Source organism: Gossypium hirsutum, chromosome A05 (genome assembly GCF_007990345.1).
Source record: "Gossypium hirsutum isolate 1008001.06 chromosome A05, Gossypium_hirsutum_v2.1, whole genome shotgun sequence".
Classification (NCBI taxonomy): domain Eukaryota; kingdom Viridiplantae; phylum Streptophyta; class Magnoliopsida; order Malvales; family Malvaceae; genus Gossypium; species Gossypium hirsutum.
The window spans coordinates 9,512,637-9,532,666 of record NC_053428.1 but is presented as its reverse complement, the minus strand read 5'-3'; the positions used below and the strand labels follow the sequence as shown (position 1 = coordinate 9,532,666).

At 31.0% G+C, this 20,030-nt stretch overlaps 1 protein-coding gene and 1 pseudogene across 1 annotated transcript; both read left to right on the top strand.

Moving 5' to 3' along the window:
• Nucleotides 1-4,621: 4,621 nt before the first annotated feature.
• On the top strand, nucleotides 4,622-8,530 carry LOC107959049 (caffeoylshikimate esterase-like; annotated as a pseudogene).
• Nucleotides 8,531-12,337: 3,807 nt separating this feature from the next.
• On the top strand, nucleotides 12,338-15,971 carry LOC107959050 (protein ETHYLENE INSENSITIVE 3). The gene is made up of 2 exons (XM_016895009.2): nucleotides 12,338-12,865; nucleotides 13,749-15,971. Exon 2 carries the CDS (start codon nucleotides 13,862-13,864, stop codon nucleotides 15,701-15,703), a length of 1,842 nt encoding a protein of 613 aa, XP_016750498.2. The 5' UTR covers nucleotides 12,338-12,865; nucleotides 13,749-13,861; the 3' UTR covers nucleotides 15,704-15,971.
• Nucleotides 15,972-20,030: the final 4,059 nt, after the last annotated feature.

Genomic DNA, 20,030 nt, shown 5'->3' with positions numbered 1-20,030 from the left:
GGAATTATATGTGTCAGAAATTGTGAGATTACATGGGGTGCCGACATCAATTATTTCTAATCGAGATCCGAGGTTTACTTCGAGATTTTGGAATAAACTACAGGAAGCTTTAGGTACTAAGTTAAAATTTAGTACAGCTTTTCACCCTCAGACAGATGGACAATCAGAGCGAGTGATTCAGATTTTGGAAGATATGTTAAGGTGTTGTATACTCGAGTTTAGTGGCAGCTGGGAAAGGTACTTACCTTTAGCTGAATTTGCTTATAATAACAGTTATTAAGCTAGTATCAAAATGGCACCGTTTGAAGCTCTGTATGGAAGGAAGTGCAGAACCCCGTTGTATTGGTCAGAATTAAGTGAATCAAAATTAGTCGGAGTGGATTTAATTCGGGAAACTGAAGAGAAAGTTCAGATTATTCGGGAAAGTTTGAAAGCTGCTTCCGATCGTCAAAAGTCGTATGCAGATTTGAAAAGAAGAGATATAGAGTTCAATGTGGGTGATCGTGTGTTCTTGAAAGTTTCTCCGTGGAAAAAAGTTTTACGGTTTGGTAGAAAAGGAAAGCTTAGTCCACGATTTATCGGACCATACAAAATCATTGAGAGGATCGGTCCGGTAGCTTATAGATTGGCCTTGCCTCCAGAACTTGAGAAGATCCATAATGTATTTCATGTATCTATGTTGAGACGATATAGATCAGACCCTTCACATGTGATTCATCATACTGAGATGGAGCTACAATCAGATATGACTTATTCGGAGGAACCAGTGAAAATATTAGCTCGAGAAGTTAAAGAATTACGGAATAAACGAGTACCGTTAATAAAAGTGTTATGGCATCGACATGGATTGGAGGAGGCAACCTGGGAAACAGAGGAGTCAATGAGATCACAGTATCCAAATCTGTTTTCAGGTAACAAATTTCGAGGACGAAATTTTAAAGGGGGGAGAGTTGTAACGGCCTAATTTTCAGTGGTGTCGGAAATGGTGATTTGAGATCACTAAATTCGACAAATAAGATTGAACAAGATAGTAATTTAATATTTATGAGTCAAGTAAGAATTTAGAAGAATTTGTGAAATGGTGAAATTAGTGAATTAAAAGAATTTATTAGGTCAAACGGGTCAAAAATGAGGTATCGAGACCTCAAAGTTGAAAATCGAGCTATAAATATTTTTATAAATATTTATGGAGTGTCATTGAGTTAGTATTAAAGTTTCGTTAGAAAATTTTAACGTTTGGATGGCTAATTAATTAAAAAGAACTAAATTGAAAATAGCGCAAAATTTGTTAAATTGTGAGTAAATAGTTTAAGTATTTAAAAATATGGATTTAAAGAGCAATTAGACCCAAAGGTTAATAGCTGGACGGTTTGGGTATGAAATAAGCAAGAAAACAATGTGAACAAGGGGCAAAATTGGAAATAGTATAAAAGTTAATAGTTAAATAATGATGTAATTGAAAAATATAGACATTTCTTCATATTTTCTCAGCCAAAACGCCATAGATGGTCTGGAGAAAGCTGGTTTTCATATTTTTACATCATGTGAGTTTAATTCTTGCTTTTCTTGATAATTTTTATGTTTTTATGACTTTTACAATTAGGTCCACTTGTAGAATTCATTAGTTTTTGATTTTATGGGTGAAATTGGAAGTTACCCTGGATGGATAAGGGAATTTTATGATGAATTATTATGAAATTTAAGTTCTAATTTCATATTAAGGTGGTTTTATTAAGTGATTTTGATAGGAAATGATATTTAGGACCTAATTGTGAAAAAGTTGTGAATTGAAGGTTTCTGTTGAAATTAAGAATATAAAAGGTTTGAAATTGTTTATAATGATAAAATAAAGTGTTAATTGAGAAAAATTAGTTCAATTGATGGGTGAATTGAGCAGGGACTAAATTGTGAAAACTATAAATTTTGGGGTAAAAGTGCAATTTCAAAATTTGAACAGCATAAATTGTGAAGTGAAATAGAATTGAAATGGATGCTAATGAAGGAATGATTTTATAATTATAGATCAATATAACGAACTGAATCGTGGAAAGGAGAAAATTCAAGAATAGTCCCTGAATTTTTACGACTTTTGCAAATTAGTCCAGGTAAGTTCATATGGCAAAGTTCAATGTTTTGATATGAAAATATTATGATTGTTAAAGTATTTTATTGTTGATGAATACTATCAATTTGCATTAACTAATGAATAATGTGTAACTAAAAGTACAAATTAGTAGGAACAATGGATTTGAGTGCTTCTATTCTATGACCCTGATGAGTTGACGAAAAATATGTGATAAGTGTGCCCGTTTAAGACCATAGCTGGGCTATGGCATCGGTGCAATGTGATAATGTGACTCCGTATAAGACCATAGCTGGGCTATGGCATCGGTATAATGTGATAATGTGATTCCGTATAAGACCATGTCTGGGATATGGCTTCGGTATGATATGTGAACCGCGTAAGACCATGGCAAGGCTATGGCTTCGGTGTGTGATGCGTAACAATGTGAAAGTCCATAGTTTACTATGGCAATGTGATAATGAAGCACTCAATTCCCTTATTGTTCCCTAATTTGACAATGAAGTAAATGAGAAATGGGCCTAAGGGAGTTAAATTGTGAGTAGCCATATGGAAATTATTCCAATGAGTTATTAATGAAATCGTGATTTGGAGGATGAAATAGTTAAACTAATAGATATATGATTGTGTACGATATTTGATATGATTTGTGTTTATATGCCTATGAGCTTACTAAGCTTCAATAAGATTACTTGTGTGTGTTTAATATTTTTATGTAGATTGACTTGAAGTGAAGTGGGTAGATCGGATCAACACAACAGGGCACACTATTCAGATCAATTCTGGTAATTTTTGTTTTATGTTTAAAGATTTATATGGCATGTATAGAGTTTGAATGAATTGAAGTAAAGATGTTATGAACTAGTTAACAATATTTGTACTAAAACAGTTTTTGGTAAGTAACAGTAGTTTGACTTTGAAAATTCACCATAAATTGTGGAAATTGAGTTAAGGGCTGGGAAAAAAATGAGATTAAAGCCTAATGAGTCTAGTTTCATATAGAGGAAACGGTGCATGCAATTGGATTTTATGTTATGAGATATTTAAATTGTGGTGAGACAGAGTCTGAATGACTTCGAGTTCCCCTGTTCTGATTTAAAAAAAATCATTAAAAATTGCACAAAAATAATTATGAGTCATACTGTATATATATGGATTCCTCATTGGGTCTATTTTTAAGAGAAACAAACGGCATGGTTATTTGAATTTTGTATAGAGAGAAATTTGGTTCGTAGTGCATAGGGGTTAAAGTAGCCAAACCCTGAAATAGGGGAGGATTTAACTAATAAACTGTACTAATTGGACCAACCAAAAATTATAAAAAAATTGGTAAGTAGATATATGAGTATAAATTCGGGGAAAATTTACGGATTTGGGTTTCGAGTTTTATAACTCGAGATATGAATTATTTAGCAACTATGACGCAGTTGGACAGCTTGTCTGAAAAGTATGATATAAATTATCTAAATTTGGTTAAGTGCTCAAATAAGTTTAGTAGTGCCTTGTGCTCGACTCCGGCAACAGTCTCGGGTAAGGGGCGTTACACTTTTAACCCCCAGACCCTAAATCTCTAATCATAAACCCCTAAAACTATAAACAATGCTCAATAACTCTTCAAACAACAGACCCTAAATCTCAAATCATAAACCCTTAAAACTACAACCCCTAAAGCCAAACATTTAAACCACAAGCCTTAAAACTAACCTCTAAGCCCATAAATTATAGATCGTGAATCTCAAACCCTAAACTATAAATCATAAATCATAAACTCTTAAATTGTAAACTCTAAAATCTAAAAAATAAGTTTCATATGGATATTATGTATATATATGTTCATGGTCTAGGTTTTAGGGTTCATGGTTTAGGATTTGGGGTTTAATTATTAGTGTTTACGGGTAAATATGGTGAACTACTTAACTTGTGTATATTGGATTTTTTTAAAAAAATATATCAAAATGGATTAAATCCCAAAAGCATACATAAACAATGGTTTAGTGTGCAATTGTATACATGCATGAACTTTAATTTGATCCAGTTATTGTAAATTATTAACACAATTATATTGCATACATAAATATTTATATTTATTCAATATAAAAATATATTAATGTATTTATACTTAAAAGAATAATACTTGTATTGCTTTGTCATTTTGTATTTTTTTAATTCATCGATTCCATTTTATATCTATTAAAGTTTCCTTTTGTATTTTATATGTTAATTTAAAAATTATAAAAATCTTCAAAAAAAATTAAAATTTAAAAATAAAAAATAAAAAACTTAAAAACTTAAAATTTAATATTTAATATTTTAATCCATATTTCAGTTAAAAATTTTAATATTCAAAATTTTAAAAAAAAATTCAAAAAATATAAACTCAACACAAAAATTTTGAAAGAAAAAAATAGAAAAAAAATATGTTAAAAATAAAAAAAATTAAAATTAAATAATAGTGGCGGTTTTAGTAAAAACGCCGCAAAAAGTTGATCTATAGTTGCGTTTTTGACGAAAACGTCGCAAAAGACCAATAATTTTTGAATACCCGCTTATTGTTCCCTCTTCTTCTCATTTGTCCTTAATTGTTTTTCCTTCTACTCTGAAAATTTCCCCCCAAATTTCCCATTTCTCATTTTCCTTTTCACCTACAAGCAAACATTTCCCTAAATATTTTTTAAAATCAGCATTTTCTGGCCATCTTTATTTCACCTTCTTCTTTTTCTTTGTTTACTCACCACTCAGTTGTAGATGAGTCAAAAGTCTTGGTGCAAACTCGGTCTCGATCCTTTTTTTTATTGGAGTTTTATCTATTGGGTTTCCTTACTTCTCTATTTTTTTAACGTTCTGCTTTTGGTTTTCTTGGGTTCTTTGTTTCGATTGAGTCAATTCGGTGTTTCGTTCTTTACCGACTGAGTGGACACTTTGCGAAGTTCACTGAGCCAACTCGCGAGTTGGGGGTGGGGAAGAAGAACCGAATGGCGATGCCTTCAGTGGGGATAAATCGATCAACAGTATTCCAATAACCCCCACCATGTTTTCAATGCAAGCCGACAACAATCGTTTGAGGCGGCCCTTGATTCCCTTCACAAAGATGATGTAGAGGTTCGTAGCAGTGGTGTTATTGGCATAGCTCACAGTGGCAACCCTAGTGACATCCTGAACTTGTCTTCAATGGATCCTCCACGTCCTTGGTTTGACATTTCCCCCTAATTTTAGCTTTATTATTACCTAGCATTAAGAAAAAAGAACTCAATAACAATAAAATATTATTTATTTCTATTTTTGCTTCTCCCATTTTATGTTTTAGTTAATTAGCACTCGAATGAAACCAAAGCCGAAACCGATGTTGTGTATGATGATATTTATGGCTTGAAATTGCTTTAAGTCCTCTGATTTCTGAAGAGAAAAAGAAAAAAAAAGACTGAATTTGATGTAATAGGGATTTATGCTGCTGATGTGCATTTTCTGATGTTCTTGTATCATTTTTTCTCCTTTTTCTTATTTTTACCTTTTGGGGTTAGTTTTAGTTTTTACTACTCTATTGTTTTTTGTTGAAGAGATATGTAGAATATTAACCATTTGATTTGAGAGATGCCATTGTTAAAGCCCTGAGAATTGTACAAAAGGCAATAGGACTTTGTATTTATGTAGGGAAATACCATTTTTATTTACCCATTGTTAAATATTTGTCCATTGTTATCTTGGCTATCAAATTTCTCCAGTTCTTCAATTCAAATATTGTCAGCCTTGCTTATTGGCATCTTGTTCAATGTGTTTGATATTCTAGGTAGCATTTATGTGGTTGATAATCTTTTTCTCATGAATTTGCAGTAAGAAATTAGAGAACTTGTTTCTCAGTTTGGAGCTTGAAAGTACTAGTCAAGAAATTAACAACTCTTATTCCCAACTTCAAATTACTCGAGAGTAAAAAATCCCATTAAATAAATCTGTAGGAGAGTTATACTTTCATGATTAGGAATCATGAATAGGTAAAAGATGTTGTCTATATCATATGATGTTAGTTCTAAAAAAATCAAAAGTGCTGCTGAAGCTTAATCTTGTTTAAGTTATTAGCTGATTAAGGATCGTAATAGACCAGTTTATGGTGGAAAAAAAGGTTAGCAATTTATTACCAGTTTATGCTAGTTTTAGTGTAAAGCAATTTGATTTTAATTTGTTTCATTTCTTTTTTATGTGGTGTAGGGGGTATGTTGGAATTCACAGTTTGGGATTCAGAGACTTTCTGCTAAAACCGGAGCTGTTCGATCTATTGTGGATTCTGGTTTTGAACATCCTTCCGAAGGCAAAGTTTTAAACTCATGTCTGATGTTAACATTTGTGAATTCCATGAATTAAGTCATTTTGTTTTTCTTGCTTTTAGTGACTTATAATGGTGGGCAGTATACAAGTTTGGTGCTTTATTATTTTGATTTACTGTTTTGGATGAAGCATTTGTTGTTACAGGATATGCTTTTTAGTAATCTTTGAAATACTTTGCCTTCAAATTATAAATTTTCAACTTAATTTATCTAGGCATGAAAGTCTTCAAAATTATCATAGCTTTTCTTTTCTGTTGATTCAAACTGTTCATTTAAACTCTTTTTTTTTATATATACTTTTTTAATAAAATTTTTAATAATTCATTCATTCTAAGTTAGTTGGACTTGCCTACAGCTGAACATATAGCTTATATATGAATATGCTTCATCTGCATTGCCTGATTCACTTGATCTGGTTTGGTTGTTCTTTGATTTTGACTTGTTCAAGCTTGTATTATTCAGGTAATATCGATATCTATATTCATCATTACGACATGATAACTGGTTTGGTAATCTTTTCGTTAAAGGATCAAGAAGAACATTTATAATTTACTGAGTGTTGTTTAGGTTCGCAAACATAAATTCTCTTGCTATATAGGTCATGGTGGAAGTGATGGATTACATGGATATGTTCCTTCACTTGATGATGTGGTTGCTTGATACTGTAAGTTCTCCTTGTCTTTTCTGTATCTAGGATGTGCCTTGAGATTGAACCATTCTGGTGTTCTTTTTTAAAATGTTTGATCGGGTTTTTACATGCTCTTGTAATAATTAAACATTTAAATCGTAAACAATTCCAAGGTTACTGATCATCATGACAACTGGTCGGTTATACACGACTAAAACTTTAACTTGGCAGTCTAATCTTTGTCTATTCTCTTTCTTAAGGGAGCTTTCTTGGAAAAAATAAAATCGGAAAACCCAGGTGTGCCTTTGTTCCTTTTTGGTCATTCTACTGGTGGTGCTGTGGTTTTAAAGGTATAACATCTACCAATTATTTTAAGTACCTGAAGTATTGGTTACTTTTAAATTAATAAGTTCCAAATTCGCAGGCAACTTCGTATCCTTATATTGAAGAAATGCTGAGGGAATTGTTATGACAGCTCCAGCTTTACATGTTAAGCCAGCACATCCCGTTATTGCGGTAACTTGCTCCTTGTTCTTGTTTCTTAGTTGTGCTAAATCATGATGTATTGATCTCTCAGAGGTTTATTTCTTGAAGAAAAAGATTAAAAAGTTAGAAGTTACTTAACAATAAGCAATCAATGGTTTATAAGAATCTTTAATGGCACTCTCCTTTATGCAAATGCCTGGCTCATCTTTATTAAAATACCAAAAGTCTACCAAAATATTCTTTAAAGCAAAAGATGTCTGCAAATAAATCCAGAGAGTTATTGCTGGGATTTGTTGTGGTTTAGGGTTTTCAATACTGATTGAAACAGGTATGATATATATCAAATCATTTTCCCCGTTCAAATTTTTTTACATGGTGTCTTTGTTCAGGTTCTTGCACCTCTTTTTTCTCTGGTTGTCCCCAAGTTCCAGTTTAAAGGTGCTAACAAGAGGGGCATCCCAGTTTCAAGGGACCCTGCCGCAATGTTGGCCAAGTACTCTGATCCAATAAGGGTCCGAACAGGGCATGAGATATTGTGCATTTCATCGTACTTAATGCGAAATTTCAAGTTCGTGACAGTCCCATTCTTTGTTCTACATGGAACTGCAGGCAAAGTCACCGATCCTCTTACTTCCCAGGATTTGTACAACGAAGCAGCCTCCAAGGTCAAAGACATAAAGCATTACGAGGGCTTCTTGCACGACCTGCTCTTTGAACCAGAGCGTGAAGAGATAGGACAAGATATAATTAACTGGATGGAGACGAGATTAGATTCCATAGCTGAAAGAATACTGGTTCGAAAGCAATAGATGTTCTAGAAACATTGAAAAGCTATTCATCTCCAAAGGGTTCTGGTTTACAGTGAAATTTCTAACCATGTATAGGAATCATAACTAGTTTGTAGAAATATCTTCCATTTTACATGGTGATCTTGTTCATTTGATTCTTTCATTTTATATTTATATCATGGACATTATTCTTCTCAATATTTTGATAATGAATTTTAAATTTTTTTTATATTTTTCATGACTTTTATAATATTTTATTTTTTTTAAAATTTTATGACCTTTAGCGGCATTTTTTCCGCCGTAAAATTTAGTGACGTCATCTATAGCGGCATTTTTTGCGGCGCTTAAAAACGGCGTTTTTTGCGACACTTAAAAGCGCCGCCAAAGGCCTAAAAAAACGCCGTTAATAGTCAATTTTGTTGTAGTGTTTACACAACACATGTCCAATATTCTTTTTAAATCAGATAATACTGGTTATATTTCACTCAAATCCATAGCCTTAGGCCTTCCCAAATGACACATTTCCAATGTTTCTTTTTTCTTTGATAAGATAATGGTTAAATTTCAATTTTAATCCTACAATTTTTTTATGGTTAAATTTTAGTTTGATCCTTATATTTCACTCAAATTTCTTTCTTTCTTTTTTTTACATAAAGAAGATAATAGCTAAATTTTAATTCTAATACCTCTAATTTTTTATGATTATATTTCAGTTTTGATCCCTATATTTCACTGACGTCGACCTAATGTTTTCCTTTTCTTTTTTGACATGATAAGATAATAGCTAAATAAATAACTAACCTAAAGTAAAGCATCAACCATACTAATAACATATAAAAGGAAGGTTGACCTTCCTCATGCTGACACATGGAAGGCTTTATCATTTTTTCTTTTTGCATTTTATAAGAAATGATAAAATTTTAATTTTTAGTCCTTATGCTATACTTAAATTTTAATTTATATAATAATGATCAAATTTCTATTTTGATCCTTGTGTTAAATTCAAATTTAAGATTCAATATTTATACTTCAACTTTTTGATATAATTTGGTACCTCAATTTTATTACAATGTCATTAATTACTTCAAATACTTTAGTCTGAGTAAAATGCTTATTTAACTTTTAAGAGTTATTAATATTATTTAAATCATTTGTTAAATTCAAGTCCATTATAACATAATTTTTTTATTATATGACTATTAAGTGAGTATTATTTTTTTTAAATTTCAAAACATTACATTAACGAATTTAATAAAAAAATTAATAGTGTTAATAATTAAATTTTAAAATTTAAATTTAAAAATAAAAAAAAGACTAAATTTCTAAAAATATTAACACAAATACTAAATTTCAAAAATACATCAAAGACTTGAAATATATTTTAATATTTAAATATTTACTCTACAACTTAACGTAAAAATAATTAATAATTAACCTAATTGTACCCTATTCCTTATTGTGACACCTGTTGAGTCATTTGGTTTTTTCTTTCATTGCCATTTCCAGTTTTTAATTTATATATTCATGGTTTATTTTCACTTGTGGTACTTATTTTAGGTTGGAATTTAAGATTTAATCTTTATATTTTAACTTTTTACATAATTTGGGACTCAACTTTTATAACATCATTAATTGGTTTAAATATTTTATTTTGATTAAAATAATAATGTATTTTTTAAGAAATTAAAATTATTTATTAAATTGAAGTTCATTGCAATGTCATTTTTCATTACATGATTTTACATGATTGCAAAGCGACTTTTTTTAATTCAACATGTCAGACTAGCCAGTTTAATTGAATAATTTTAATGGTGTTAACAAATGGAATTGAATTTTTAAAACTAAAAATTATAGGGATTAAATTCCTAAATTTGATACCTCCTTGCTTGGATTATATAATAATGGTCAAATTTTAGTTTTGATTATTATATTATACCCAAAATTTAAAATTTAATCTCTGTGCTTCAATTTTTGACGTAATTTCGTGCATAATTTTTTATATTGTCATTAATTATTCTAAACATTTTATTTTAATTAAAATATTAGCGTATTTTTTAAGAAATGTTAACACCATTAAAATTATCTATTAAATTTAAATAATTAAAATATTAATTTTTGTAATATCACTATTAAATGATATTTTTTTTAATTTTAAAATATCATAAGAAGAATTTTTTATACCAATGACTAAAATTAAAATTTAAATCAAATTGAAAATATGAAAACTTAATTTTAAATGTGCTTGAAGCTGAATGTTTTAACAATTTAATCCAAAAAAAAAAAAAATTACCCAACCCGAAAAGTAGGTCCGAAACGATACTAAAATAATAATAAGAAAGCATCGAAATTCTGTTTGTCTAATTGATTAGTTAATGGATCTTATCGGCTTAGCATTCATCTTGGGCTTGGTTTTGCGCATGAAAAATAATAGATTAAAAGGCATCGCATATGGTTTACGTGTCGAAATACTAGTCCACAAGACTATTAGTTTTTTTATACAAGCGATGAAATAAAATGACAGTGTTGATTAAAATATGTGTTAAGTTGTTTGTAGTCCAATCATTTTATTCTCTTTACTATTATTTTATTTTAAGTTTGAGTACAAACAAAAACTAATGTTTCTTACTTTCTTCCATACAACTGTTTATTACTTTTAAAATTTATATAATATTCCCTCTTCCTCCTAAAGTGGAGAGAATAATGGGCAAGTTTTTTTTCTTTTCTATTTATTACTCCTTTTTTAAGTTACAGTTTTGTTCACAATTATAATTACAATATAATCAACTACTAAAACCTTTGTATAATTCACATGTGGTCAAGTTTAAAATCTAATCTAATTCATAATGTTAAAAATTTCAAAATTTCGACTTTTTTTTAGGCAATATTAAAACTAAAGTTGTATTTATTTATTTATTTTTTTAGTACCACCAAAATCTTCTTTATGTATATTTTTGTTTTTAAATATGTCGGCTTTTTTTTTCAGTAAACTTTTTTTACTTAAAATATTAAAAGAAATATTCTCTATTTAATAATTATACAAATGTGCTACTGTGGTATATTACATGAGATTAAATGCAAATTCCATACAACTGACATTAAATAATATTTCATTCATATTTTATTTTTTTTAGGATAAATTTTAAAATCATATAAATTAATCAAATGTGAATACATAATCTTTAATTTTAAGCTTACATGTTTTTGAAAAAATAGTTACACCTATCTAATATTAATATAAATTGATGTTTTATTTATTTTAATATATATAGATGAATCAAAATAAAAGTTTTATATATACATTTAAACCACAATTATGCAATTAAAGTTTCATGTCTATAATTGGACTAAACCAAACTTCATGTATTGATTTACACATTGAATCAAAATTTATATAGTTTTTGATTTATCCATGATATATTTGATAAATAATCTCAAAACTATTATCTATACTATTTTTTAAGTGCTTAATTGAGTTAGTGTCACCTATTAATCGAGTTTCAACTTTGTATAAAGTAACAAATATTATTGTGATGATATTTTTGTTTTTGAAATTTTCATATAAAATCTAAAAATACATATATATGATAATATTTGAATTTAAAATACTATGATATTCAATAACTTGATTTTATCATTTTAGTAAAAGCCTCATTTGTCTTTTTTATTATTATCAATTTTTATAACTATATTTGTTATATAAAATTTTCATTTTGTTGATATGCTGTAATCAGATATAAAATATTTTGTAATGCATTTGAAAAAGATATTATTATTTTTAAAGATCTTTATGAATATTAATTAATATTAGTTTTATAAATGTAATAAAATTTTCATGTACCAGAAATTTAATATAATATTAATTTTAATAAAATCTAAAAAGTAGTAAATTCATAAAAATATTATTACATAATAATTATAAAACGTATATTAAAACACTCATGAATGAATTTCCTATAATTGCTGAAAGAAACACGGTCAGCCAGCCTCTCAAATTATCTTAATTAATTAATTCACACGGAAATTTATTATTAAATTTAAGGGAAGAAAAAGGAAAAAAAAAAACCGTCTATCCCAAGAATCAGATGGGATTAACCTGACCTGAACTTCATTTATTTCCCTCTCTTTTTTTCCCTCTACTTTCCATTTTCCTTTACTATTTAATCCAAAGTCTCACTTCCCCATACCTTGGTTTTATTACGCCCTTTTTTATTGAATTTTTTTTTTGCTTTTACACATCCCCAACAGTTCATCCCACTTTCTCTCTCTCTCTTTTCATCTATCTATGCTTTCACAATCACCTAACAGGGAGACAGGCAGCCACCCCCCCCCAACTCTCGCCCTTCACTTCTTCCCCTCTCTTCAATAATTCTCTCTTTTGGGGTACTAAAAAGTTACATCTTGCAGAACTCCAAGGGATAAACATTCCTTTTCTTTCTTCCCCATTCTTCCCCTCTCTATCCATCCATTTCTTCTCTTCTTTTTTTTTCCTCAGTTTCAAAATTAACTTCTTTGAGCTTTGGGGAATAAGCCAAAATCTGGGTGTGTGTGTTTTTTTTCCTTCCTGGTAAGTCTATTTGGACTTGGTTTTGAGTGGGTCTCTATTTGTCTTACTTGATCTTAGTACCTTCTATGAAGTTTTCTACTACTTTTCTGATACGGGCTTTTCTTTATTGTTGATTTTTAAACTTGAAGTCTTGATTTCTATTTTGGGCTCATTATTGATTCATAGAGTTGTTTGATTTTTTTGGTTGTGTTTTTTTCCCTGATTGGGGTTTTCATTGTTTGTCGGTAAAGTTGAGCTTTAATTTTTAAACCAAAGGTTTTGATTGTCTGGTTTTTCGGGTTCTGCCACTTTTTAAAATTATGTTCTTATTGATTGAACAAATTGAAGTTCTGCATGTCTCTTTGGGATTTTCTGCTTTCTATGACAGTGTTTGTTATTATTATTGATTAATAAAATTGAGGAACTGGTTGTATCAGATCCAATGAATTTGAGTTGGGTTCTATCTTTTCAGTTACTTCTTCATTTTAAGATGTTTTCTTCCTTCTTATTGGAGATCTGACTTTTATCTGATTGTCCCTTAATTTAAGATTTATGAATCAGATTTTGTATTTTTGTCTCTTCTATGTCATGATAACCGCAAAGGATGCACCTGACCAGCTGATATTATTTGTAGGCTAGTTTGTTCTGTTTAATTTTCTTATTTTCTACAGAAATTTAGGTTGTGGACTACTAAAAATAATCTATGTATTACATAGGTTTTAGGAACTGAGCATCTTTGTTTATGCTTTTGTGGTTTTGGCTGATCTGAATTGTCAGCCATTTTCGTCAGTGAATTTATGTTTAGACTGTCTGTATCAGTTCAGCTTTTAAATGCTGCTTTTTTGTCCGGGAAAATTTGCAGTCCTAGCATGGTTTTTGTTAACCAATTTGTTTTTATATGCAGGTTAACTTAAGCCTTAGTTATTGGGTTATTTCTAGAAGGAAAGGTGGTGTTGCTGATACTGAGATTCCCCCAAGTTTTAGACTTATCTTGGAATCCGATCAGATCTTGGAATAATGATGATGTTCGATGAGATGACTATGTGTGGGGATATGGATTTCTTCAGTGCTCCGCTTGGGGAAAAAGATGTTGCAGTCTCACAGATTGAAGCAGAGGCCACTGTCGAGGATGATTATACTGATGAAGAGGTTGATGTTGATGAACTTGAGAGGAGGTTGTGGAGGGACAAAATGCGTCTCAAACGGCTTAAAGAGCAGCATAAGGGCAAGGAGGGGATTGATATCGCAAAACAGCGTCAGTCCCAAGAGCAGGCGAGGAGAAAGAAGATGTCGAGGGCACAGGATGGAATATTGAAGTACATGTTGAAGATGATGGAAGTTTGCAAGGCTCAAGGTTTTGTTTACGGGATTATTCCGGAAAAGGGAAAGCCGGTAACTGGAGCATCTGACAATCTCCGAGAATGGTGGAAGGATAAAGTCCGGTTTGATCGTAATGGTCCTGCTGCTATTGCAAAGTACCAGGCTGATAATTCGATTCCTGGCAAGAATGATGGCTGTAACAACATCGGGCCAACGCCACACACCTTACAAGAACTCCAAGATACAACTCTTGGTTCTCTTTTGTCTGCACTGATGCAACATTGTGATCCCCCTCAGAGGCGGTTTCCTTTGGAGAAAGGTGTTCCCCCACCATGGTGGCCTACTGGCAACGAGGAATGGTGGCCACAACTGGGATTGCCCAAAGATCAAGGTCCTCCTCCTTATAAGAAACCTCATGACTTGAAGAAGGCTTGGAAAGTGGGTGTTCTTACGGCAGTAATCAAGCATATGTCTCCTGATATTGCCAAGATTCGCAAGCTTGTAAGGCAGTCTAAGTGCTTGCAGGACAAGATGACAGCAAAGGAGAGTGCAACTTGGCTTGCTATCATTAACCAGGAGGAGGCCTTAGCACGAGAGCTTTACCCTGATTCCTGCCCACCTTTGTCCTCAGGTGGAGGAAGTGGGTCTTTTGTTATAAATGACTGCAATGAGTATGATGTTGAAGGGGCTGAAGATGAGCCAAACTTTGATGTACAAGAGCTCAAACCCGGGCATCTCAATACATCTAATTTCAGCATGGATACAATGAGGGCTGTCCAACAACAATCGTATCCTATTAAGGGAGTTGTCAATAATTTGGATTTCATGCGAAAGAGGAAGCCATCCGATGATTTAAACATGATGGAACACAAGATCTACACTTGTGAGTTCCTCCAGTGCCCTTATAGTGAACTTCGCCTGGGTTTTCATGACAGGACTGCCAGGGAAAATCATCAATTAACTTGTCCTTTCAGAAACTCTTCTGCGCAGTTTGGCGGTTCAAATTTTAACGTGAATGAAGTGAAACCAGTCATTTTCCCTCAACCTTTTGCACCATCCAAGCCAGCTGCACCATCTATTACATCTGCTCCAACACCCTATGAACTATCAGGACTCGGAGTTCCAGAAGATGGGCAGAAAATGATCAGTGAGCTCATGTCAATATATGATAACAACATTCAAGGCAACAAAAACATGAATCCCGGTAACAATCCAGGTACTGAAGGTCAAAATCTCCTCCAGTCGAAAAGCCAACCTCAACAAGATGAATTCTTCAACGGTCATCAAGGAGTCACGATGGAGGGGAATTTCTTCGAGGAGTCCAGCATGCCTCGTAATCATCAGATGTTTATGCAAGGGGAAGGTCAATTTGACCGTTTTAAGGGTTTGAATTCTCCGTTTGAGGCCAACCACAATAACAACAACTTCCAGTTGATGTTTGGTTCTCCATTCGATCTGGCTTCTTTTGATTACAAGGAAGATCTACAAGCTGTTGGGGTAGATACCATGCCAAAGCAGGATGTTTCAATCTGGTTTTGAGTGACAAAGGTCAGGTCACAAGTAGTAAACCCCACTAAGGCCTGCCGACACATGCATTAGCTAAAAACCTTATGTGTTTTTTTTTTACTTGGTGGTTGTATTTTTCTTCATGCTTGTAGTTGTTAGAAGTTGGCAAGTTTTATCAGGTCTTCATATGGGCTTTCAATAAAAACAAAAAGTCCCATAATCTTGCAACTGATTTACATAGAATATTACTGTCTCATAAATAAGTTTATATGTATTATCTCTGGGTTTTTTTTCCTCTTCATTCCTCCCCTTCCATTTTCACTCTTTCTTTGAACTTTTTATCAGTTTCAACCATTGTCATGTTTTGTACGAATCTGAGTGTTTTTTGTCCTGTAATGGGTACATAGTTGACAGATTAGTGTTGAATGGTAACTGGTTGTCTTTTTATGCAATCCAGTCCTCCTTGTTCATCTTATGTGAGCTTTAGACCCACAGCAGTTAATGCAAAGAACATGGTTAAGTTGAATAGGATCTTCTCGTACATGGAAGATGGAAATGGAACTGTTGTGGTTGTGTGCCACGTGTGTGGGTTTGGTGGTAGGGTCAGCTGTTTTCTTGGCTTTGTTCAAAAGTTTAGAACTTATCATTTCGATGGCCCCCATTTCAGGAAAAACAAAAACCACACAATAAAAGAGTTCATTTTACCCAAATGGAAAAGAGAAAAGATTTCAAGCAAAAGGATAATGATCCAAACCTTGATGGCACTTTGGTGTGGTGTTGCTTTCATTGTTGGGTTTTATTTTTTATTTTTATAAATGTTGCAGTTGAGGTTTTATCTGCAAAATTCATCTCCCCTTTGATATTTTGGATTTTAGTCCTTTCCTTGCATACAAGGGAAATACATGACCAGGTCACATGGGGGGGGGGGTTATTTGACTTAATAATTATTATAATTTATTTATATTCTTCTCAATCTATTTTGCTTGAAATGGAACTGAAGCAACCCAGCAGGCAGCTCCATTTCAATATAACTTAGAGATAAACATATATGTACGTATAAAGACTTAATTTTTAATCTAAGGTATACACTTATAGACTTCTCTTTCAAAAATATTTCTTTCAGTTTGAGATATATGGCGGCTTTGATATGATAAAAAGATAAATTGCAGGAAATAATGGATCATACAATACAATTCAAACCAGGTTTATAAATGATTCAAGGAAAAAAGTAACGAATTTTATTTTAGTATTGAGTTATTGTACTTTATTCTTAAATTAGAATGGAAGTTAATGAAAATGGAAATGCCATTTTCTGGTGCATTGATGATAAGATTTAAAAGTTTCGGAAATTATTCAGACAATTTATCTGTAACAGATTGATTCTTTTGTCATGGTGTCGCGGCCATTTGCCAAATGTAATAATTGTAAAAGACAAGAGACAGGATAAAAAGCATAAACAACAAGAGAAATATGTGCTTTTCCTTCGAAAGAAAATGCCAGCAGTTTATTTGTAAATTTATTATGGGTAAAACTACTAAAATAGATGTTTTTATTTGTTTCAATTTACATTTTAATTATTCATGTTATCGTTTTATTTCGAGATGCTCACTCTATTGTTAAGATATGTTACCTCCTTATCCCCCTCATTCTTGGTTTTCCTGTAGCAGGATTTTCCGAAACTACAAGAATCCTTAGTTAGAATGGGATTCCAACTCAACACCTTTTGAGATTTTGAGAAAAATTGCTCTTTGGAAAGCACAGTACGATGAAAGTTGTAAGCTGTGTTCGGGGGGAGTTATTGTCTATCGTTGGCCTCTATGGTAGAATCAGTCGCGGGCTTGACAATCCAACATGACATTTAAAATGGATTTTAAATGCCAATGTAGATATCCGGCTAGATAAATTAATTAATTTTTTTAATTAAATAAATTTAATTAATAGAAATTTCTAAACTAATTAAAGGAAAAATGTTAATTTAGCTTTTTGAAATAATCAAAACTAGTGTATCAATTTAATCCTTGAATTGAAAAAAAAAATCTTGGTCTCTTTTTTTTTTTTAAGTTTTCATTTTCATTTTGATTGAAAAAATTATCAATTTTCATAGTCATATTTGTTGAATCAAAACAGTAGAAATGAAAGTGAGTGCTCTATCAATCGATTGGATTTTTTATTTAAAATGAAAGAACAAAGCATCGATTCAATGGATGGTCCAAGCATGATTACAATAAGTAATGAGTTTTTTGTTATTTACCTGAATTTTGGGTTCAGATATATTTTTTTTTATTTTACAAAAAGGTAATTCATCTTTTCATGTTTTGCTATATGTGTTAACAGACAAAAAAGACATGCTCAAACCGATAATGTAAGTGACTAAAACAATAACATTTTAACAGTAGATATTATGGTTTAACTATCACGTCGGATTGTCATTTGGGGGTAACAGATCTTAACGGTAAAGTAACCATTTCGTAACAAAACAATATCGTAAGTGACTAAAATATAACATTTTAAACATAAGTAAGTAAAATGTAACATGATACAAAAAGAAGAAAAAAAGAAAAATTATTTTAACAATTTACCCATTTATTATTAATTTATTAGCGAAGTTCGGAGTCTGCAAAGTGCCAAATTCCATTCGAAGAGAAAACAAACATGGAAACAAATAAGCATTTCAATGTAACTTTCATGGGCATTAATAATTTTTTGAGAGTATTATTATTATTGTTGTTGTTATTATTAGATTTTGCTGTAATCATTTATAAATATTTCAAACCTGATCTGATGCAACTTATGGGACATGGTCAGAACATAATTTAGATATGTTTTATTAGGTTCATAGGTCTTTCGAGGTTTTGTTACTCTTAGCATGTTGCTTCCTTTTATAAGCTTCTATTTACATGTATGTTGACATCTAATTTTGAATTTCACAAGACGAATGTGAAATTCACAATTTTTAGAAGACTACTGAAATTCAAAAGACAACAATTTTGAATTTTATTTATTACAATATGATTGCATCATGACATCAACATTATTATATCAACTAAGAATTCAACTATTTATCAGCATTGCCACATATATCCTCATTATTATTGCCAATTTTACCCCCAAGCTTTTTATCTTTCTATATATTCATTCCTATTGTTCATATATAATATGAATCATGAAAATCACACCTCAAAATGATAATTATTTTAACAATCGTTGTCATAATATTTGTTCTTTTTTACACAATTTTTAAAATTATCTATAGTTCCTCTCAACCCATAAATCAGAAGATAATATATTTTAGCGCACCTAAACCCACGTCCTCCTATATTAAAAATAATGCTTATACCAATTGAATTAACTGAATTGGCCTAAAAAATAATAATTACTCAAATTTTTTTTTATATATTGAAAGGATTCTTGGAGTGGTATTCTTTTGTATTCAAATGTGTTTATAGAAGTATATTTAATAATTCAGTAGTTACATTTTAATATAATCAAGCATGTCTAAAACTGTTGGGAGGTGACGGTGGTTCTGCCGTTGCCGGAGTAGGGACGGGGAGGAGCTCTATTTGGGCAAATAATCATTTTCTTATCCAGATTTCAGCCAAGGTTAAGAATGAATGTCCAGCACTTTCAAAAAGTCTCTAATTACACTGCTTTTGTTTTTAACTCATTCATAACAACATTGGGTTAATATTAGAAGATGATTTCACCCTCCATTTTATTTGAAATCTTCTTTCTGTTTTTTCCCTGCCATTACACTATAAATTTTACGTGAAAACTGATTCAAATACCAATAATTCAATATTATATTAAGTCATGGAACATATTATAGAAAATCTTTTGAAGTGGTCCGCATGCACGACCCATTCTTTATCTTATATATACTTCTGTGTGTATATAATGTAATTCTATTTCCAAATCCAAAGCATTTTATCTTATATATAATGATTACTGAATTAATGAAATTTAAATTTAATTAATTCATGAAACAATTTTTAATAAATTTAAATTTTATATTTTAAATTGCGACTTTTTTTTTATATGGGAAAAACTATTGGGTCAATGATTTAATGCATTTAATCAACCACCCCTAAATATATTTTAAATCATTTAGAAAAAAAAATGGCATTTTATTTAACACAAACCTATTATTTCAAATCCTTTGAAGTTTGAACTAGTCCAAGTTACAAACGGCCTTGGAATCGGATTTTTCTTGTGGATGAAAATCATCAATTCTACTGTGATGGGAGTACTTTTTTTTTTTACATTGATTTGGATTTTATTTTGGAATTGTTGTACAAAATTAAATCTTAAAAGGAAATATATTAATAGAAATTAATTAATAATTAATAAAATACCGTAAAAA